This window comes from Lontra canadensis, unplaced genomic scaffold, assembly GCF_010015895.1.
Source record: "Lontra canadensis isolate GAN:19392208 unplaced genomic scaffold, GSC_riverotter_1.0 scaffold3, whole genome shotgun sequence".
In the NCBI taxonomy this organism is placed as follows: Eukaryota; Metazoa; Chordata; class Mammalia; order Carnivora; family Mustelidae; genus Lontra; species Lontra canadensis.
Genome location: NW_022630997.1, coordinates 15,691,163 through 15,713,814, shown reverse-complemented (window position 1 = coordinate 15,713,814; position 22,652 = coordinate 15,691,163). Strand labels below are relative to the sequence as shown.

At 49.7% G+C, this 22,652-nt stretch overlaps 2 protein-coding genes and 1 long non-coding RNA gene across 5 annotated transcripts in view; 2 read left to right on the top strand and 1 right to left on the bottom strand.

Moving 5' to 3' along the window:
* The window catches only part of WBP1L (WW domain binding protein 1 like), a 58,558-nt gene extending 56,077 nt beyond the window's left edge, over positions 1-2,481 (top strand). For all 3 annotated transcript variants that reach the window (XM_032881237.1, XM_032881245.1, XM_032881230.1), the window contains exon 4: positions 231-2,481. In XM_032881237.1, coding sequence (XP_032737128.1) covers positions 231-970 — 740 coding nt within the window. In that variant the 3' untranslated portion in view covers positions 971-2,481. The remainder of the gene's footprint in view (positions 1-230) is intronic.
* Positions 2,482-11,740: 9,259 nt separating this feature from the next.
* Positions 11,741-17,445, bottom strand: LOC116881392 (steroid 17-alpha-hydroxylase/17,20 lyase). Its single transcript, XM_032881160.1, has 8 exons — positions 17,115-17,445; positions 15,622-15,760; positions 15,176-15,405; positions 14,423-14,509; positions 13,824-14,039; positions 13,324-13,493; positions 12,649-12,752; positions 11,741-12,125 (listed from the first exon to the last, which is right to left on the bottom strand). The coding sequence occupies exons 1-8, from the start codon at positions 17,409-17,411 to the stop codon at positions 11,842-11,844; spliced, it is 1,527 nt and encodes a 508-aa protein (XP_032737051.1). The 5' UTR covers positions 17,412-17,445; the 3' UTR covers positions 11,741-11,841.
* On the top strand, positions 16,389-19,698 carry LOC116881424. Its single transcript, XR_004385406.1, has 3 exons — positions 16,389-16,466; positions 19,343-19,447; positions 19,569-19,698. It is a non-coding gene; the product is annotated as an uncharacterized LOC116881424 (long non-coding RNA).
* The last annotated feature ends 2,954 nt before the right edge of the window (positions 19,699-22,652 follow it).

Here is a 22,652-nt window from a genome sequence, read left to right as displayed (position 1 = left end):
GGGATCTCGGATTTCATGGAGCTAGATTAGGTCACTCCCAGTCTGTCCCTCTTTCTGCACAAAATCGCCACACCCCTGTGCCCTGCCCATGAGCAAGAGCTGGAGCCAGCCCCTGCTCCCCTGTGGGTGTACTGGGGGTGGGAAGAGACCTACGGTGAGTGTGAGCTTTGCAGGCTGTTCTCGAACAATTGCCAGTGCAGTAATTTCTCCTCCCTGCCTCCCCGTTTTAGGGTTTTTGCCAAACTATTTACTACCTCCTTATGAGGAAGTGGTGAACCGACCTCCGACTCCTCCCCCACCGTACAGTGCCTTCCAGCTACAGCAGCAGCAGCTGCCCGCACAGTGTGGCCCCCCTGGCAGCAGCCCCCCAGGCGCCGATCCCACCAGGGGTCCCCAGGGGGCGCAGAGCAGCCCCTTGTCTGGGCCCAGCAGAAGCAGCACCAGACCTCCGAGCATCGCTGACCCTGAGCCCTCTGACGTGCCCGCCAGCACAGCAGCCACCAAAGCCCCTGGAATGGAGCCCAGTGGCTCTGTGGCCGGCCTGGGGGAGCTGGACCCTGGGGCCTTCCTGGACAAAGATTCCGACTGTAAGGAGGAGCTGCTGAGAGATTACAGCTCTGAGCAGGGCGGCGCCCTCCCCGATAGCAAAGACAAGACGCCCGGCAGACATCGCCGCTTCACGGGTGACTCGGGCATTGAGGTGTGTGTGTGCAGCCGAGGCCACCATGATGACGATCTCAAGGAATTCAACACACTCATTGACGACGCTCTGGATGGGCCCCTGGACTTCTGCGACAGCTGCCACGTGCGGCCCCCCGGTGACGAGGAGGAAGGCCTCTGCCAGCCCTCCGAGGAGCAGGCCCGAGAGCCCGGGCACCCCCACCTGCCACGGCCCCCCGCGTGCCTGCTGCTGAATACCATCAATGAGCAGGACTCCCCGAACTCGCAGAGCAGCAGCTCCCCCAGCTAGAGCAGGCCCGGCCCGTGCCGGAGAACTTGGCAAAGCAACCAGGGTAGGGGAGCAGCAGGAGAGAAGCATTAAATGACTTTCAGAGAAAGTGGTGCCGCCACTGCATTCTTCGCCCCCGCCCCGCCGGTCCTGCGTTTTCCCGCACCTCCAGGTACCGCTTGGGGAGCGGAGGCCTCTCCGCCCACAGGAGCACAGTGTCGTGGAGGGCCGACAGGGTGGCTCGTTCTCTGACTCATTCCTCATACCCGACCCTGTCCCCTTTTTCTCTTTTCGAGTCGTATCTCGCTACCTGCCCGGGTCAGAGAGATGTGTGTTTCAGAGGCCCCCACGGAGGAGGCCGAGACTGTGCCCTGAGGTGACTCTTGGTGGTGGAGTGGATTTGTGCTCTGGTGTTTGGTTTAAGAGAACTTCTCTGTGTCTCAGTCCAGGAGAGGTGGCAGGGCTCAGCCCTGGGTGAAGAAGGAAGCCCGCAGAGGCCCAGGGATTGTCACCCTTTGCTGTCAAGGTCTGCCGAGACAGAACTAGGCTAGTCCTGGGGGAGGATGAGAGCAGACAGGCAGTTAACAAGGTTGGTAGGAGGCCTACTGCTCCCTCAAATTCCTGGTCATGAGGTTCGATGTACCACTGTGCATCCATGAGGGGCCCTTCCCAGCAGGTTCTGGCTGGCCACAGCCTGGCTCAGGGTGGAACATTCTATCACCTTCTTTTTGGTTTTTCCTTAAACAACAACAACAGTAACAGCAACAGCAAGCTGAAAACAAGAACTTGACCAGCGGGCCGGCAAGAATTCTGTTCTGGAAAAGGGAAGTTTGTGGCTCTATCCCAAGTTGACCTTCAAAGAGCCTGGCTGCTGTTGAGCCGGGAGGAGATGTTTTGTGTGCAGGCTTGGGTGGGGGCTCTCTCGGAACTTCTGTGGGAGCACAGCAGAGCCCAAGCCGTGGGGGAGCATCTGGTGTAGTTGCCGCATCTCTACCCTTCGGGCTGTGCCTGTAGGTGACCAGGGTCTTCTCCCCACCCAACACACAGTCTGCAGGGCTGTGGGTCCTAAGAAAGGGCAGCCCCATGGCCTGGCTTTTACACAGTATTTTCTCTTTATTCTGAATAAGTTCTTCTGTTGTGTTGTTTTTGTTTTTATTTTTAAACTGACCACTTGGGAAAAAAATGGCTTGGTTATCTGTGGCTTTCATGCCCTTCCCCTACCCCTCCGCAGCCCCCTTTTTGAGTGGGCTGACTGATTTTTGTAGCCTCCATAAAGAGCCTGAGTGGCCCAGGTAGGAGGGCGAAGGCAGGGGTCCGGAAGGACCGTGGGATCCTTATTACTGTGGTTTGGCTTCAGATGACCAGTCAAGCTTTGATAGGAATAACCTGATGGAGAAAGCAAAGAGCTAAAACTCACATTCCCTGTCCAGTGCTGTTTATACGAAGAGTTTGGTTTTCCCCCCACTCTTGAACGATGATATTCACATTAGGCGTTGATGTTACAGTAAGAAAGGGAAAAAATATATATATATGTACAAAAATAGACAAATCCAAGGCTGTGAGGTGAACGAGTGTCTGCGTTTGGAGTCCACAAAACCAAAATCCATGTTGAACAAAGTGAAGTCTGTGTACAATGACTTTTTGGATAACCTGTGTGTGTCTGTGTCTCGTGTGTGAGCCCCCAGCCCTGTTCTCCTGTGAATATACTTTGAACGGCAGCCATTGTGCTCACGTCAACCACACGCTTGGAGCAGATATGGCCCTCTCAAGGTAATTTATTTTACACATTTACTGTTTACTGAACAAATGTCTGACTGTGTACTCGGGTGTATCCAGCAGCATCGTCAATGGCAGCCCCCCCGACCCCCCACCCCCACCCCGACGTCTGCCAGAGATAACTGTGCTCGGAGTAGAGGCTCTCCTCTACCCAGCCCTGCAATTTGCACATTGCTCCGTGGACACTCGGAGGCCTGTGTTTTGTTCCCCTGTAAGTGGAAATGTGCCCTGAACCTGTCTGCCTCCCTCGGCTCCTCCTGGCCCTCAGTATCAGCCCCCAGCGGGGTGTTCAAAACCACTCGGCACAGAAGGCGAAGGTGGGACTTCCGAAGCTGGATTGGATGGATCTTCAGTGACAAGCTGGGACTAGCTGTGGCCCAGCTCTTGGCCCCGCCCAGAATCGCCAGGACAGTTTGGCAGACGCCGCAGTGCCACAGGGCTTACCTCTCTTTGCCGGGGCCCTGTGCACGCAAGCAAGCCGGCGTGTGGCAAGAGTGGGTGGGAGTGCGTCAGCAGCCCTCGGATGCCTTGCCTTCCACCTTTAAAAAAATAAATAAATAAAATAATAATAATAATAAGATAAAAATCCCAAACAACTCACTGAAGTCTCAGAGGAGATGAAGTTTTACCAAAATGAATCCTGCTTCAGTTAACTGATCACATGGATGAATCCTGGTCCTCTCATGTTTCCTTCCCCGGCTGGAGTGGGGCGCGGGTCTGCGTGCTGTTGGGGTCACTGCGGTGTCCTGCCCTCCAGGCATGAGAACAAGTGAACGCAGCTGCCGGAGCCAGGCTCGTTTCCAGTGGTCACACAGTCTGACCCCTGCCAGTGGGACTCCCCTGCCAGGAGAGAGATGGAAAGAGAGAGCAGGAGGACTGGATAGGGGGCCAGGGAGATCGGACTGAATCTGGTTTTCCCCGTGAACGAGAAAGAAGGGGTTGGTCTGGCTGAGGGTTTGGTGCTACAGTCGGAAGATTTGCAAATGCTAACACATTCCTGTGTGAGGCACATCACCATTTGTCATTTGTTGTGAATATGTGTATTTTAAGCAATAAGATTCCGCTGGTCAGACTTTCTGGGCAGTCTCGGTGACGCATTTCCTGTGCTGTGATTGTTCTGAAGACAGAGTGGCTGTAACCACTGTGAGAAGCCCAAATAAAATCGATCCCCAAAATGCGACTGTTCTTTTTTCTTGCACACCTTGTTCTTTTCTCCCCGCTTCCCTCAGACTTCAGGAGGCTGTACCCCAAGATTCCTGACTGCAGGCCCTACTCCCTTCTCTACACAGGCTGCGAGAAGGCACCTTGCAGGGGAGAACAAGCCCCTTGACCTGAGGGGAGCCTGCGGGGCCCAGGGCGAGGTGGGGGGCAGTCCTGTTGAGGCCACACTTTGTCCTGAGGGTTTGGGGAGCCCCCTCCCCAAACCTCTCTCTGCCAAGGATATATTTCTGAGGTTTGGAATACTTTGTAAAATCCCACAAATAGGGCGCCTGGGTGGCTCAGTGGGTTAAGCCGCTGCCTTCGGCTCAGGTCATGATCTCAGGGTCCTGGGATCGAGTCCCGCATCGGGCTCTCTGCTCGGCGGGGAGCCTGCTTCCCTTCCTCTCTCTCTGCCTGCCTCTCTGCCTACTTGTGATCTCTGTCTGTCAAATAAATAAATAAAATCTTTAAAAAAAAAAAAAAAATCCCACAAATAGGTTAAAAAAATCAGATGCAAAGAAAAGCAGAAACAAGTTCTTTCAGACACCTGGAAGCTAAAATAGCATTTGAAAGAATGCAAGCACTCCGTGAGATCTTTTATTTTTACTTAATTTTAATTTAATTTAATTTTTTTTTTTTGAGAGAGAGAGGACAAGCAGGGAGCAGAGGGAGAAGCAGGCTTCCCGCTGAGCAGGGAGCCCGACACGGGACTCGATCCCAGGATGCCAAGATCATGACCTGAGCCGAAGGCAGATGCTTAACCCACTGAGCCATCCAGGCACCCCCAAAATAATAAAAATCTTTAGGGAAAAAAATAATAGAAATTTGGATGGGCCCTGGAATTCGATACACAAAACATGTGTTATTGAGTCTCCCACTGTGTGTCCAACACTGAGCTGGGTGCTGAGGAGAATGTAAAAGAAGTAGAGAAGACAAGGTCCGTGCCCTCTGGAACTTGGGTTACAGGCAGGAAGACAAAACACCAGTGTGAAATGGTCAGCAAGAGGAGGTAGATTGAGATGAAGTGAACGGTACAGATGCGGGGAATCCTGAGGAATCACAGGGCTTCGTTTGCGGGCTTGTGTACCAGGCAGGGACCTGAGAACTGGTGTTTTAGGCCTTGGGAGAGCAACAGGTGTGCCAGCCTCTACCACTGTGAGCCAGTCTTTCCTTCCTAAAACTGTCCTTTTACCCCCTGCTTAAGACTATCCTCCTAGAACTTCGAGTCAGCTATAAATCCCTGCTCTAAGGGAAGGAACAGGCTTCGACCTCTGCCCAGGAAGGGGAACACCGCCACCCAGCACAGCTTCTCCTTGGGCAAAGCAATCTGGTGTGCCTCTTGGGACCCTCCCAGTGCCTCCCCCAGTGGACCTCTCCCTAATGGGCCAACAGGGGATGCTGACAGCATTGCCTTCCCTAGTCCCAGGCTTTAGCCAGCAGTCTGCATTGTTGCCTAAGAGCCTGGTGTAAGCCAGACAGACCCCCGTCCCCCTCTTTGACCCTGGGCCAGAAAAATTCTGGCCCCTCAGGGACTCTAGTGGGATGGTTGCTGCCTAGTTCCCTCTAACCTGTTGAGCTCCTCCGAGTAAGCCCAGGGGAACCATATTAGCATCTAGAGACAGATCTGTTCTAAAATCATGGGGAGAGGTGCCTGGATGGCTTGGCGGTTAAGTGTCTGCCTTCGGCCCAGCTCATGATCCTAGGGTCCTGGGATCAAGCCCTGCATTGGGCTCTGTGCTCTGTGGGAAGCCTGCTTCTCCCTCTGCCTACTGCTCTTCCTGCTCATTCTCTCTGTCAAATAAATAAATAAATAAAGTAAAACCACGGGAAAGGACTGGGTAGTACATCATTCCTGCCTTCCTTAATCTAATGTCTGAATGGCACAAAAACAATCGTGTGATTCTTGCCAGCTGCATGATGGAGGCTGTGCCAGTTCCCTTGATGCCTAGGTCTGTGGAGCAGACCTCACTGTGCCCCTCACCGCACCCCAGGTTCCTGGGTCACCAAGTTCCTCATTTTCTATCCCCAGGTGACCAAGTTCAGGTGGAGATGACACCAGTGCTCTGAAGCACAAAACAGGATAGCTTTGATGAACAAGAATTTCAAGAGGCTCCCTATTCTCCAGTTTCCTCCGTTTTTAGCCCGTGTAGGGGCGGGGGGGACAGGGTTTGACTAAGAAGGAGGGGAAAGTGGGTTTGGCTGACTGTTGGCCAAACCAGCTGGAAACTTGCATCTGTCTGAATCTACCTGGAAAGTCAGTGGGTCCTGGGAGGTGTTTGGGTTGTGGGTTCCTAGCCTGGAGGCATGTGACTGGCCTCGCTCAGGCTGATCATTTATCAAGCACCTACCATGTACAGGCATTGGGAATGCAAATATGCTTTCGACGAGGCTCCTTTTTAGAAGAGCTAATGGTCCCAAGGGGAGGAAAGGCATGAAAACAGCTTTAGTAGCATTCAGTACCATGAAGCCTGTGTGCTCAGCGTGCTGTGGACGAGAGCCACCTGGGGGTATAAGGTGTCCTGTCCGAAGCAGGGGCCTCTCTAAGCTGAGCTTGCCAGGTGCAGAAAGGTGTAAAGGGAATTCTAAGGAAGGTCTGGATAAATCTGTTTTGCAGATAATATTGAGTATCTACTATGTGCCAGGTGCTGAAAAGCCCACAAAAGCATGGGAGGCCACAATGTCTAAGGTGGCAAGCAATTTTATCTCTGTAGATAATTGCATTCTGGGAAGTGAGCTGAGATGCAGAGTGGTAAGCTGGTAATAAAAATATTTTAATTTGTCTTGATTGTTCTATTTATTGACTGCACATTATTGGGTTGTGTACAACCATCTTACCTACATTTTGTTTTGTTTTTTTCATTTTAGCCTCAAAACAGCCATCTGAGGTATGGAGTGCTTTATTAAAGGGGTTGAAGCATTCGGAGAAGTTGACTAACTTGTCCAAGATCACACAGCACATAAGTGGTAGAGCCAGGATTTGAACCCTGAACACTGAAGACCCGGTGCTCCCAAGCCACATGAAGAACTTTTGATTTCTTTTCAAAGGGGAGAGAGAACCAGAGCAAGGTAATGAGCAGGCAAGCAGCATACTGAAAGGTGAACCAGTTTCCTCAGGGCCTTCTTTATCCCCCTTGTTTGCTCCCCCTTGCTTTGTCAGAAGCTTCCAGAGGCCCCCACACTGAGCTGGGCACCCTTGCCAGAGCCCTTCAGTGCTGAAATAGCATCACCCCTGGGATAGGGGATGCACATCAATGCTAACTTCCTCAGGGAGGGTGAGTCCCCCAGGAAACATTGTACAGTTTTCAGGAATTAGAAACTCCCAGTGGCTTGGAGGGGAGAAGAGGATTTGGTTTGATCTGAAGTTTCTCCTCACCCTAAGCCCGCTCCCCACCAGTGTAACCTTCATTTGCATGTCTTCTTACCAAGAAGTCTACAAAAACCCAGTCCCACTGGAAGATGTTACAAAACTCCCTCAGTGTTGGAACTGTGAGAAGTTTGTCTCTGGGCTCTCCACCCACGCCCTAGCTGCCAGCATGCCCCAGCTGAGGAAGGAGGGAGGGGCAGCAGGCAGGATCATCAGGGGCTACAAGGCGGGGGAGGGGGGTTCCCAGGGGTCCTGTCCTTCAGATGGACCTGTCTGAACAACACCTGCTTCTTTATCCTTAGAAAAGGACTTATTTTGTGGATCTGGCTGTAGGTAATGGCAGTAAAGCCAGTATTTATCAAGGCACTCAATGCATTGCATAGGTCCACATCTGACCCCAGCAACATTCTGAGGTTGGTGGTACTCTTTCTACGCACACCTCAGCTACCCATAGTACAGCTGAGCAAACTGAGGTTTAAGAAGGCCTAGTAAGTTGCCGGTGCTCACTGGGTCTGTAAATGACAACATGGGGACAACTTGCCTGCACAGCCTGACCTCTTATCTTTTTTTTTTTTTTTTAAGATTTTATTTATTTATTAGAGAGCACAGAGGGAGAGTGTGAGAGAGAAGCAGGTTCCCCTCTGAGTGGGGAGGCTGATGTGGGGCTCTATCCCAGGACCCTGAGACCATGACCTGAGCCAAAGGCAGAGGCTTAATCCACTGAGCCACCCAGGTGCCCCAGTGAGCTCTTATCTTCTGTAGCTCCCCTGCTTACCTGGCCCTTTCTGCTTTTCACCGTCCCCCGAGCCTCAGATAATGGGCAGTACAGGTGGTAAGTTAGAGCTTACTCTCCCCGTCCCAATGAGGAAATGGATTCAAGAAGCTAGCCATAGGCCTAAGATCCAGATCCTGGGCCGAGGTGGGTGGAGTTGGGGGGCGGCTGGGGACCAGAACCTGGGTCCTCCCATCTAGTTCTCCCTGACTCTCTCTCCTCCAGAGGTGGGTGTTGAAACCCAGGAGTGTGACTGGAGAAAGTTCCTCATTTTCTCCAGGGTTGATGGCTACCAGAAGGCGCCAGACCAGTCACTCACTCTCCTCCACCCCTACTCCACACAGGGGGAGCCAGGGAAGGAGTCCCTCCCTTCAGAATGGGGACTCTGGGGAGCCGCCCTTCTGAGGGACAAGGACAGCCCATTTCTCCTGGGAGGCCCAGCTGTTTTGATTTACAAGAGCTGATTATTAAATTTTCAGGAATTTGGGGGCGCCTAGCTGGCCCAGTTGGTAGAGCATGTGACTCTTCATCTCCGGGCCGTGAGTTGAAGCCCCACTTTGGGCGTGGAGCCTACTTAAAATAGATAAGTAAATACTTTGCTAAATGTTCAGGAATTCTATGAGCTGTTTATTAAATAACCATTAAAAAATTAAACTATATAAACCCACAATTGAATATGTTATAATAAAAACAAAGGTCATAAATACTCAAAACCTAATCATTCCCTAATTATTTCACTACGTTACTATTATCTGTGCCCTTGAGGTTATTTACATCTATGTATGGTGCAAATAATAGTATTATTAGTAATGGTATCGCATAGTCATGGTATTTATTATATAACATAATGGCAAATAGCGTATAATGCTACCGAGCATCTCTTCCCAATGCCATATTCCGGGACATCGCATTGGTGGCCTGAAATTGCTCAAAGTGGGGACTGTTTACATCATGGCAATTGACAAACACTACAAATCATGGCTGTTCCCCATCAGCAGCCCCAGAGAACTGGTTGTTTCGTGTTTATTTACCATATATCATTGACTAAGGGCATTCTGAGGCTCTAAATGTGACTGGGGGGGGGGTCTTGACAAACACCTTCCAGCTGTGTCAAAGGTCTGGCCTTCCTTCTGCCTAAGGAGATAGTCTGTTTATCACTGGACCAATTAGCCAAGGAATTTAGAGCATTGGATTCAATCTTTTTTGTGTCTAATCTACTTGCCAGGTGCCACCGATCGGCAGGATAAGGAACATGAGAAGATTTAGTCTTGACTTCCGGAGACATAGGGGTGGGCAGTGCCTTTGGGGGACACTGCACCCATTTTGAGCCCAAGCAGGTGCTCAGGTGCCCTTGGGGTTCAGTACCAAGGAACAGAAGCCAAGTGCTACAAGAGGACAAGCACGGTGGTCTGGGGATCGTGAGATATGCCCTACAATATGGCTTACACTCTCAGACTCAAGATAGGAGGAGTTAGGTCAGTGGGAAAAGGCCTTCCAGGCCCGGGGAGGGCAGTCTGGGCAGGAGTCAGGGTTCAGAAGGTCATTTTCTGAAAGGACCTTCAGCTTTGTACTCTCCCGGGCCAGACACCGCAGAGCCCTTTCTGCACGGGCTTGGGATGGTTAACAAAGCATGTCTAGTTCCTCTTCATCCTTGAAATGTTGGGTTCTCGTCCCAGCCCTGATGTTCAGGAGCTGTGTGACTTAGGGCAAGTCACCTCCGCTGCCCTTGTCTCAGCTGGCCCTCAGTTTTGTCATCTTCAAAACAAAGACTAGTCTCTCATTTCCCTGCCCCTCCATGATCTGATTCAATAGTTGGAAAGAATACTCACCTCTCCTCCAGCCGATCTGCCCCACTCTGCTTTAAACTGAGAGTGGTCTGGCTCTAGACCAGTGACTAGCTGATGGGGGCAGAGGAGCCTGGGAGAGGGAGGGGCTGCCTGCAGTTAAACCCTTTCCCACCAGACCACTGTGTTGTCAGCATTTCACCAGGCTGCGTGTGATGGGAGATGGTCAGCCACGACTGCCCACAAACTCTTCCTTGGACTCTTTACCAAGACCATGGGTTTACTGTCCAGTAAAGGCCAGGGCTGAGCTGGGGGAACAGTAAGGAAGTCTCTTACCACTGGATTAACAAAGCTCTTTGAAGGAAGAAGGTGTTCTGTAATTGAAAACTTTGTCCCTTCTTCCTTGCGGGGGCTCCATTGATTTCTTTTGAAAACATGGCCAGACAGGGTCTCAACCTTGCCCTGATGGCCCTTCCAGAGCCCTCTTCCAGTCAGAAGAGAAGGACTGGGTTGAGGATCTGACCCTGGCCCAACTGGCGCCAGGGAACTGGTGTTGGAGCCTCTCTCTAGGCCAACGGGCAAGGGTCAGTTTTTCCCCGGGGGTGTCTCGGGACATCTTTCACTTGCAAACTGGCCAGTAGCCAAGGGCTGGATGCTGGTTTCAAGGTTTGGAGAAGTCTGGGAGCCATTTTCTAGTGAGGCATTTACAGACATCCTGGGGTTGTAGCATGGGGAGCAGGGCAGAGCCGGGTGCTGCAGATTCCTCTCCTGGCAGTGTTTACTCCAGGACAGCTCGAGGGAAAGGAGACCTGCTGGTCTTTGGAGACCAAGACAGAGGGAAATGTAGTGGTGGGCTGAGTCTGGGGATTACACCCCCCCCCCCAACAAATCCAAACCTTCCAGGTATGTGCTGGGATGCCTGTTTGGATTCAACAAGATCTTCTGCTCCACTTTCGAAATATAGACAATCCCACCATTTCTCACCATCTCCACTGCAATGGCCAAGAGGGCTGAGCCACCATTACCTCGCTCTCCTGGACCAGCACAACCACCTCTTCTCTGCCCCAGCTCTCATCCCTCTCACACCAGTCTCCACTCAGCAACTAGGGTAGTCTTAAAAATACAAACCAGGGGCACCTGGGTAGCTCGGTTGAACATTTGACTCTTGGTTTGGACTCAGGTCCTGATCTCAGGGTTGTAGATCGAGCCCCAAGTAGGACTCTGTGTTGGGCATGGAGACTTCTCAAGAATTTTTCTCTTGTTCTCCCTCTGCTCCTCCATGTGTCTCCTTTCTCTCTCTCTCTTTCTCTCCCCCACCCAAAAAAAAAACAAAACCAAAAACAAACCAGACCTTCCCACTTTCATGTTTACCCTCCCACCCCCTGCCCCATTGCCCAGTGACTTCTATCATACTAGGAATAAACAGCCCAACCCCTTCCTGCTACTAACAAAGGCTCCATGGGGCCTGGCCCCATCTCCAATCTGATGTCATCAGGAACCACTCTCCCCTTCCATCTGCTCTGCTTTTACCACACTGACCTCTCCCACCTTGAGAACTTTCCACCTGTTTCTCCCTCAGCGTGGGTTGCTTTCTCCCTTCCCAAGCACTCGCAGTGGCTGCCCTCCACTTCTATGCTTCTCTCCTCACATCCCTAACACCCAGTTAAACTGACTTCAAAGCCCTTAGTCTCTGGTCAGTCCTTGCTAGAGTGTGAGCCTCATGAAACCAGGGAGCTCGAGGGTCCAGGGACAGTGAGGGGCACAGAACAGGTGCTCAATAAATATTTGTTGTGAAGAATGAGTGAACAAATGAACAAACAAATGAACTGCTCAGGGACCAGGAAGAAAAGTGTCTTTGTTTATGCATATCACTACCAGGGACGGCAGGCTGGATAAGAAGGCATTGTGGGCCGGGAGGAGGGAGGACAGGTTGGGGAGGGCAGGGTTACAGCTCTAATTCTGGGCCTGTGGGCACCACACAGCGGGGAGTCAGCCTCTAGGGGCTACTCTCAGCCTGGGCGTCCCTCCAGGCCTGGCGCACCTTGATCTTCACTTTGAAAGGGTCGATCAGAAAGACCATCTTGGGGTTGCCCTCCAGGGAAGGCAGCTGCCCACCATCCGGGACCTCCAGGTCAAACCTTTGCAGCAACCAGGACATGACGAGGAAGAGCTCCTGGCGGGCCAGGGTCTCGCCTAGGCAAGAGCGGGGTCCTGCTCCGAAGGGCAAGTAACTTAGCGATGGAGAGATGAGCTGACTCTTCGTGGGGTCCAAGAAGCGCTCTGTGGACATGGGGAGGTGTCAGCCAGGGCCAGGGCAGTGGTAAGTAGAGGAATGGCTCTGTCCTGACCAAGGGGGAGACGTGGCCCTGCCCGGGGAGCCCCCGCGTGAGGAGGTGGACAACCTCACATGGGGGAACCCTAGCCTGAGGAGAGATAGAGCCCAGTTCTCGGGTAGCCCTTACTCACACGGAAGAAATGCAATATCCAGGAAGGATGGAAAGGAGGCAGTACTGGCGACTGAAAATGCCACCGTCCCAGGGGAGAGGGGCTGACTTCATGGGAGCCAGACACCCAGAGGGCTTCTTAGAGGGCATTTGCAGTTGACAGAAGAGGAACGCGGGAAACCCGGCTGTGAAGAGTTTGGGTAAATCTAGAGTAGAATGGGGCTGTCAACAGGTTCATGTAGCCAGAGCCAGGAGTTTTCTGGTAGGAAGCTTTGCAGGGGGAACATGGGGATGGGGCACTGGTGCACGGAGGGGAGGCTGACTGTGTCGCTTGGGAACAGGACAGAAGAGGGACTCACCCGGCAGGAACTGGTCTGGCCGGTGCCACTCCTTCTCACTGTGATGCAGTGCCCACAGATTGATGATGACGCTTGTGCCCTTGTCAATGGCAAACTCGCCAATGCTGCTCCAGAGAGGGAGAGGAAAGGGGAGTCTAAAACACTGCCCTCCCCAAACTGCCCAGTGCCGTGCCTCCACAGTCCCTCCTTGGGGGAAAAATCCCTGTACATCCTCATGTCCCCTCCCTCATCTTTCCCCCAGCTTCTGCCAGATCATATATGAGCCCAGCCCTTCTCCAACCCTATTCCCGACTGGCTCTTACGTATCAATACTTGTGTACATGGACATTCAAGTCAGGGCATGTGGGTGTGTATTTTGAGCTGGTGCTTGTGTGTGTGCACGAATGTGCGCGCACCTGTGTTGTGGCTGTTGGATTGGGTAGGAGCACAGAGCACCTGGTTTTACATTCCAGACCACATGCCTCCAGAGCAGCAGGCAGTTTCTGCAGGAGGTCAGTTAAATCTGTGGATCAGCCAGTGGGTGGCGGATACACTGATCAGTAGGGTCATGGGTAGGATGACTGAGAGTCAATGGTTGAGTCTAGATCGCCTGGCAAGCAGAGAGGGGGTGGGGCAGTAGAGGAGGGACCTGGCGGGCTGGAAAGCAGTATTGGGCTGTTAGGAGGAAAGGCATACCTGGAATCAACAATAGCCTTGTGGGGGATGAGCGTGGGGGCCACAGGCCGGATGCGGAGCACCTCTCGGATGGTGGCCTCCAGCAAGAGGAGCTGGTTCCGGTCGCTCATAGTTGGTGTGCGGCCGAAACCTACATTCTGGTCAATTTCCTCCTGGATCTTCTTCTGCAACTGAGGGCCAGAGTGGGATGGATGGACATGACCAACGTGCTTAAGCCCAGAAGGAGCAAGGGCTTAGAAGAATCCTATTGTTACATCCAGACTCATCCAGACTGCTCAGACTCTTCCTGGCGGTGGCTTTGCAGTGCAGGCTTTGTTTTCAAAAGACGGGCGGCTCCACCCTCGGGCCAAAGCCACCTACCGCTTGGGTGAGGAGGGAGGCAGCCCAGGCACCTTGCATAGATGGGCGGAGGGCATTCCTTCTCCCTCTTTCTGGGGCCAAAGGTGGATCTGGCTGGGGTGAAGAGTGGTTGGGGTGAAGAGTAGGTTAAAGAAGCCCACCTGAGGATTGTGTAGCAAGAAGGCCACAGTCCATTTCACCACAGACGTGGTGGTCTCTACGCCGGCCCCAAAGATGTCCCCTACGGTGGTGAGAATGTGTTCATCTGAAAGCAGTTTTGGGTCCCGGTCTGAGGTAGCATTGTTATTGTCCAAGTTCATCTTGGCTTGGATCAGTATGTCCAGCAGGTTGGTGATGGAGTCACTGCTGAAGTTCTCCTGGTTGGGTGAGGTTAAGGGACAGTGACAAGGAAGGGACCCCATTGGAATATTTGCCATACTTCCATCTGGAGCCTGGAGACACAGAGGCCTCTTCCCTCTGGAAGTGAGGGACTGGGGTGCGATGAGGCAGGACCTACGAGTTTGTGGAGCTGGGAGGGCTCTCTTTAAATTTTGGGAGTGAGTGGGTCCCTTCTCAGATCCTCTGCAGTTCCTTACTTCCTCACCCCTATTCATGAGTTAAGTCGCTTTTTATTGAACACCTACTGTGGGCCAGGCTCTCTGCTGGGTGCTAAGGATACTCCAAGTGTCCAAAATGGGCCCTAGCCCTGTTTTCATGACACTTCAACCTAACTCATGGTCGCCACTGCTCCATCACCTACCTTACATTTTCCAAGGATATCTTTCAGCAACTCATCTCGCATTTTAACACAGTTCTTCATTTTTTCCACAATTTTGTTGGGGAAAATCTGGAAAGTAGAGAAAAGTGTCAAATCCGTGTGTCTTTTGTTTTGTTTCTCCAGCTACCAGAATCCCTCCTGGAGGCAGATCCCAGCTTTCGGTCTCTGGTGAGTTTCCACTCTAACCCAGACCTTCAGCCAAAATGGAAGGCAAGAAGGGGACACAGAATGGGATTATTAATGACAACGAGGACAATTCCACATAAGAGGAAAGGGAGAATCTTCACCTCCCCTTCCCCACTGAATCAAACATCAGGCACTGATTGGGGGTCTACTGATAGAGGGTCTGCTGTGTGCCCAGCCATTAGCTTGAAGATAGACTTGAGTCTGGAGCCTGGAGCAAGTTCCTTAACTTCTCTCAGCCTGTACTCTCATTTGGGGATAATAAAACCCACCTTTAAGGGGAACAACATGATTAATGCATGTGGAGTGCTTAATAGTTGTCATATGGCAATTGGTAAATAAAGGAGAGCCATTATCATGAGTATTACAAATGCATGGGTAAAAGCTAGACCTATTTTTGTAGAGAAGTGGCAAGATTTTAAAAAGAGGAGGTGAACAGAGGTCACTGTGACTGAGGTGGTTGGGGAAAAAAGTGGTTCTGGAGCCAGGCAGGAAGAAGAACTGGGGACAGGATTGCTGGAATCTGAAGGTGGGACCTGGCCTCATCCTCACCTTCAACCCGGGGAATATGTCTACCATATTATCCACTCCCAAAGAATCCAAGATGCCGTCGTTGTAATTCTTTATGATCCTCAGAGCGGGATCTCCATTCTTGTAGGAGGAGTTGAAGCAGATCAAGCAGATTATGTTGGTCACCGCCAGGAAGAGAGGCAAGGACAAGTCTATGGACTGCCCATTCTGGGTGGCCAGGAAATCACACAGTAAACTGTTTTCCTGACAAACTGGGAAGAGAGAGGGGCATGATGGTGGGGAGTTAAGCAGCACCGTCCCTCCTTCCTAGTTCCATCTTAGCCGGGGATATAGAGCAGATGGCCACTAGGTGGCAGCAGCAGCCAAGAAAGCACTAGATTGAGCCATCCATTGCCGGCACCCCCCTGCCCCTGCCCAAGTCTGGTTCCTTCTCCCTCCAGCCGCCCCAGGGGCCAGCCAGCACTCACTGATCTTCTCTAGCCTCTGGTCGCCATCCTTGAACAGTGCAAAGGTGGCCAGTACCAGCTTCCTGTGCATTTGCCAGCTGGCACCATGGTCTGCGAAGGCGATGCCCTTTCGGTTGTTAGACAGGATGTCCAGAGTCACCTTTGGAGAGTAGGAAAGGCTGGAGAATCAGACATCAATGACCTTCCCTTGCCCTGGGCCCCCCCACACCCTTCTTGAGGGAAAAGGGAGGTACCTGCCATGCTGAGCCCCATGGGGGACCCTGCTCTACTCTGCCGTGACTGTTAGGCCTTGGTAGGGCAGGGCCCGGGACCCCTCTATGCCCAATTCCATCAGAGACACAGACTGAGGAGAAAAAAGGGACCCTGAATTAGAATGCAGGGGTTTTGGGGTTCAATGACAGAGTGGCCTGTGTTCTCTCTTACCACTTTCTGACCAGGGGAAGGCAGTCTTCGGATGGGATAAGCTCTCTGAATGGCGCCTGTCCTGGGGGCAGGAGCAGGTGGGCTGGTAGAGATAGGACTGCCTAGATGTCTGCCTCTCCCTGGGCCCTCTGGGGGCTGCTGCAGGTGTAGCAGCCTCTCCTCTTTCTGCCCTTCCATTGCAAGGCTGTGTGCCTACCAGAAGGCCCCACCTGGAGCATGCAATCTGGACTTGGCCAAGCCACCTCTTCCCAGAGGGACTTCAAAGCATAAGCTCCCCTCTTTATATTCTGTGACCTGCAAGCCCCAGCTGACTAGCGTTCTCCTTCCTCTCTGCTCGGGGGGGTTGGGAGTGAGGCCATTGGCCAGCAGACCTGGCTGACTTGTCCAAGGAAAAATGAATCAACCCTCGGCCCTGATCAGAGGTAAGTGGCTACGAGGCCCTGTCTGAGGGGCTCAAGGGCGTACTCAGCAGCAAGGTGCTGGGATGGGGCTTGGCAGTATTCCCAGATGTATAGCTTCTCTCCTCCCCTAGGAGCATTATAGGAGGCTCGGCAGGATAGATCATCAGCATCCTTGAAATGCCAGCCTGTGTCAGCCCTGCTGTGGCCCCAGACAGCTGGGGAGAGCTCCAGAGAAACAGCAATCCCCACCCTCCAAAAGCCAGGGTACTTTTCCCCTCACACCTTCCCAGAGAAGACAGTCGTCATTTTAATCCCATTTCCCATATGAAGAGTAGCACTCCTAAGGGCTATAAATGGGGCACTTACTGCACTGGGCACTGGGCTCAGGGCTTGGCATATACTACCTCAGTTAATTAGGGAAGTCAGGACTCAGAGAGAACATCATCCATTTCCAGATGACAGCCCAGAAAATGAAGTCTTCCTTTGATTCTTCCTGCCTGGTTTAGAGGCTGGGTAGAGTCTGAGGGGTGGAACCCCACCCACAGTCCTGTTAGTCTGTTTTAGGAAGAATTACAGGAGCCAGAAGGGTCATTCCAGGTATGGTCTTGGTGATCAACTGCAAAACCCCCTGGGGCTGGTGAGAGAGGAGAGATAGTGAGCACTGCTTACCACTTGGGGCCGCCCAGAGAATTCCTTGCCTTTCTTGACAAGCACCTCCTTGGCCAGCTGGTGGTGGCCCACCATCACTGTAGTCTTGGTACCCATACGAAAGGAGTAGATGGGGCCGTATTTTTCCTGCAGCTTGAAGAAGTTCACGTGCGGATGGCCACCTCTGGGGAGGAACGGCAGGCTGCCCACCAAGGGCAGGGATGGGAGGCTCCTAGGATATTTGGCACTGGAGCGCTTTGCCTTGGGCCATAAGAAATAGGCAAGGGCGAACAGCAAAAAAGCCAGGAGCTCCCACATGGTGGCGGGGTGCCGGCAAGCAGGACAGACAGCTACAGAGCGGAAGAACAGCAGCCAATGCTAGGGTGCAAGGAGGCCTTTTTAAGGGCTGTCCTGATCTTCACCTTGGCTCTGTGTTATCTCTTGCCTTGTGGAAATTTATCCTGGAGCCCGGCCAGGCCTGAGCCCTCTCCCAGAATCAGGAGAGGAAGGAGGAGTGGAGGCCTCCTCAAGGGCTGGCCCAACTCCAGGACAAACCCCTAAGAAGGGGGGCTGGGTAAGGGGAAGACAGCTGGTCCTCCCTCCCTGCAGTTCCCATCCATCAATGTCCACAGAGTGCACCAGCAGCAAGTGGTATCTGGGTCAGGAATCAAGGCTTGGGACTTTCCACGTTGTAAAATCAAAATCCATGAATAGATGATGTTGTCAGGAAGGTTACAGCCAGCAGGGACTGTCAAAGACATTTTATCCAGTCTTATTTAACAGCCAAAGAGTGTGATGCCTTCAAAGGTCAGTCTTGTATAAGGTCACACAAGACAGTGACAGAAAGGGGGAACCTGCATGGCACAGTCATTTAAGCGTTCTGAGTCTTGATCTCAGCTCAGGTCTTGATCTCAGGGTCATTAGTTTGAGCCCCACATTGGGCTCCATGCTAGGCATGGAGCCTACTTTTAAAAATTATATGTATATGTACATATAATATTAATAACATTAATATTATAAATAGGAATATTACAAGTGTACACAAATATAAATCATATAATATGATAAATAATAAAATGTGATGTATAAATATTAAATAATATAACTATTATATAATAATATATGTAACATATTTTATACTATATTATAAACAATATATATACATATATATGACACATCAAATTTGCCATTTTAATTTATAAAAATGTTTAAATATTTTTTTATTTATTTGACAGAGAGAAACACAGTGAGAGAGGGAACACAGGAAGGGGGAGTGGGAGAAGGAGAAGCAGGCTTCCCACTGAGCAGGGAGTCTGACGTGAGACTTGATCCCAGGACCCTGGGACTATGACCTGAGCTGAAGGCAGATGATTCACAACTGAGCCACCCAGGCACCCTGCTGCACCCCCTTCTAAAAAAGATAGATTTATTTATTTATTTATTTATTTACTTACTTACTTACTTACTTACTTACTTTTATGGGCCCAGCATGCTTCTGATGTCAACTCTGCTCCTTTATTTATTTTTATAAAAATGCACCCCACCCCTGCTTTTTAAAAAAGATTTATTTATTCATTTACTTTTATAAAAACGTTTAAAGTAAGCATGGAGCTCTATGCTTACTTTAAACATGGGGCTTGAACTCAGAACCCCAAGATTGAGAGTTGCACACTCCACTGACTAAGCCAGCCAGGCGCCCCCCGCATTTTAACCATCTTAAGTGTACAATTCAATAGCATTAAATATACACACAGGGTTATACGCCCATCACCACTATCTACTTCCAAAACTTTTTCATACCCCAAACAGAAACTGCCCATTAAGAAATAATCCCCATCTCCCCTTCCCTCCCATTCCTTGCCACCTCTAATCTACTTTGTCTCTATGAATATGCCCATTTCACGTAAACGGAGTCTTGCTGTATTGTTTTTTGTGTGTCTGGTTTATTTCACCTAGCATCATGTTTTCGAGCTTCATCCACATGTCAGAACTCCGTTGCTTTTTATGATTGATACTCCGTCACGTGGATATATTGCCTCTTGCTGATCCATTCATCAGTTGTGGACACTTAGGCTGTTCTCCCCTTTTTACTCTGCTAAAAAAAATGCTAAAAATGCTGCTACGAACACGTGTATACAAAGGTCTGTTTGAGTCTCTGTTTTCAATTATTTGGGGGGTATACCGGGAAGTGCAATTGCTAGGTCATGTGATCATCTGGTATTAACTTAAGTTTATGTTCATGTGTTAAGTTTCGGTTTCCTCCTCTGTAAAGTGGGACTAAGAATGGAATCTACTTCCCGGGGTCATTGCGACTCAAGGGAGATCACGCAGGTGGAAGCATTGCCTGGCAGGAAGTAAGTGCTCACCTAATATCTATGCCTATCATCGTTGTACCAAATGGGCTTCCTGGTTTCTCTGAGCTCAAATTAGTAGATCTTCCTGACAAAGTTCTCCTCTTCTGCTGGAAACCTTCAGGGGCTCCATCAGTACTGATCAGTGATTTGAAATCGCTGGGTGAAGTCACGGACATTCCTGGTGTCAGGCACCACAGAAGAGGTGAGCCCGCAGACAGGCATCCAGGACCCACTAAATGAGATTCACAAAGATAGGAGATGGAATTTTTGCCCATTTCTGGGGGTGGTCTGCCAGTGTCTGTACTTTGAGGAGTACAAATTAGGGTGTGGGCTGCTGGAATGAATCAGGAAGGCAGCAGATAGGGGACCTCGTCATGAAGGTGAACTGGCAAAGCCTTGTAAGCTAGACTGGCTGGTTGCCCATTACTCCACATGTTCAAATGTGGGCCACCTGGGTGGCTCAGTCGGAGAAGCGACTGCCTTTGGCTCAGGTCATGATCCTGGGGTCCTGGGATCGATCCCTCCATCAGGTTCCCTGCTCAGCAGGGAGCCTACTTCTTCCTCTCCCTTTACCTGCCATTCACCCTGCTTTTATTCTCTTTCTCTCTCTCAAATAAATAAAAAAAATCTTTAAAAAAAAAGTGTTCAAATGTGATTCAGAGTTTTTAAAAAGTATTTTATTTATTTAAGAGAGAGTTATCATAAGAGTTACATGTGATAATTGCAGAAAATCTGGATAATGTGGATAGCTCAAATTAAAAATCTGAAATGTGTGTGTGTGTGTTTTTTTTAACTAAAATGAGGTCATACTGCATTTGGGGGGCATGGATATTTTTCTCTTTTTAAATTATTATTTTTAATTTTATTTATTTATTTGACAGAAAGAGATCACAAGTAGGCAAAGAGGCAGGCAGAGAAAGAGGGGGAAGCAGGCTCCCCACTGAGCAGAGAGCCCAACATGGGCCTCGATCCCAGGACCCATGAGATCATGACCTGAGCCAAAGGCAGAGGCTTAACCCACTGAGCCACCCAGGCTCCCCTATTTTTCGCTTTTTAAGGACTTTTCTACAGCATTACTTTTGGTAGCTGCCTGCTGTTCCATTGTGTGTATATCCTGCGGTTAGCATAGCTTATTTAACTGACCCTGTATTGTGGTGTTGGACATTTAGGTTGTTTCTGTTTGTCTTTGTTCTTCTAAACAACATTAAGTGATAGCCTTGTAGTGAAAGCTTTGTGCATAATCATCAATATTTTCTTAGGATAGGGTTCTAAAGAGTGCTATTGTTACCCAAGGGCCAAGCATGTGTTTATTTTAAAGATTTTATTTTTTTAAATTTTTGTTTATTCTTTTAAAAAGACTTTATTTATTAGAGACCATATGAGCACAAAAGAGAGAATAAATGGGGTGGGGAGCAGGGGGAGAAACAGGCTCCCCGCTGAGCAGGGACCCCCCCCCAACCTGGGGGATCGATCTCAAGACCCTGGGATCATGATCTGACCCGAAGGCAGATGCTTAACCAACTGAGCCACCCAGGCGCCCCAAAATTTTATTTATATTTATTTATTTATTTATTTATTTTTAAAAAGATTTTATTTATCCATTTGACAGACAGAGATCACAAGTAGGCAGCGAGACAGGCAGAGAGAGAGAGGAGGAGGAAGCAGGCTCCCTGCAGAACAGAGAGCCCGATGTGGGGCTCGATCCCAGAACCCTGGGATCATGACCTGAGTCGAAGGCAGAGGCTTTAACCCACTGAGCCACCCAGGCACCCCAAGATTTTATTTTTTAAAGTGATCTCCACATCCAATGTGGGGCTAGAACTTAGAACCCCAAGATCCGACTCATGTCTTCCACCAATTGAGCCAGCCAAAGGCACCCCATGCATGCATATTTTAAAGACCTTTGACAAATACCGACTTATTTATCAGAGGCATTACATTAATAGATTTCTTGATATCTAACCATTTCTAGATTAGTAATAACTTATCCAGACCATCTTCTTTTAATACAGAATTAAATTCTCTTTGTATTACTTGGGATTTTATTTCTTTTTCATCTCTAATCATATGAAAAATTGAGTTGTGGTATTCCTACTTATGCATTGTTAAGTTTTGGTATTAGGATTTTATTCACTTCATAAAGTTAGTAGAGAAACTTTCACCTTTTTCTACGTCCTTAAGCAAATTAAATAGCATGGAAGTGAACTATTCTTTGAAGTTCTAAAGCAAAGTGATGTGAAAAGTGTCAGGTCCCAGTGCCTTTTTCAGAGAGATGACTCCTTAACATAATTTTCTAATTTCTTCCATAGGCGTGGGACTCCTCAATTCTTCTGAGTCTCCTTGAGTCCATTTTGACAATTAGTATTTCTTAAAATGTGCATTTTCTATTTTTTCTTGATTTGCCAAAGGTTTTATTGATCTTTTCAAAGAATCACCCTTTGGATTTATTCGTCAAGTCTTTGATGACTGTTATTTTAATTTGGTTTCAATGTTGATGAATGATCGATGCAAAACATCCTGTGTGACTCTTATACCAGAATTCAGACTGAAAATTCATATGAATTCCATTTCCTTTGAATCCCTGTTTTCCTTTTTTTCCCTTGTTCCTTGTCTAGACATAAGCCCCATTTGTCTAGACATAAGCTGAATTTATGACCTGGGAACTTCATTCTTAGGTATTTAAACAACAGCGTTTATGCATACCTTCACCAAAGGCACATTCAAAAGCATTATTACACTGTTTGTAGTAATTCCAAACTAGGAAGAAACCCAAGTGTTTATCAGTTGTTGAGTGGATAAACTGTCACACATCATACAGTGGGTGACAGAAATGACACTGAATGAACGGCAGCCACGTGCACCAATGTGAATGAAACTCACAAACCTAAGATCGAGTGAAGAAACCAGACACCTAAGAATGCAGTGTGTGATTTTATTTACATAGATTTTAGAAACATAAAACGAAACTGTGGTTCTAGAATCAGTTGATGATCTAGAATCAGGTGATGATTACCCTGGCGGGTGGTTAAGTGACTGAAAGAGGACGTAGGGTGGGGCTTCTGGGGAGGGGCTTCAGGTCGTGTTCTGTTGCTTGATCTGGGTGCTGGTAACACAGGTACATTCACTTTGAGATGGACCCTATTTATTTGAATACATGCTATACTTCAATACAAAGTTTACTTTAAAACACTGGGTGTCCGTAGAC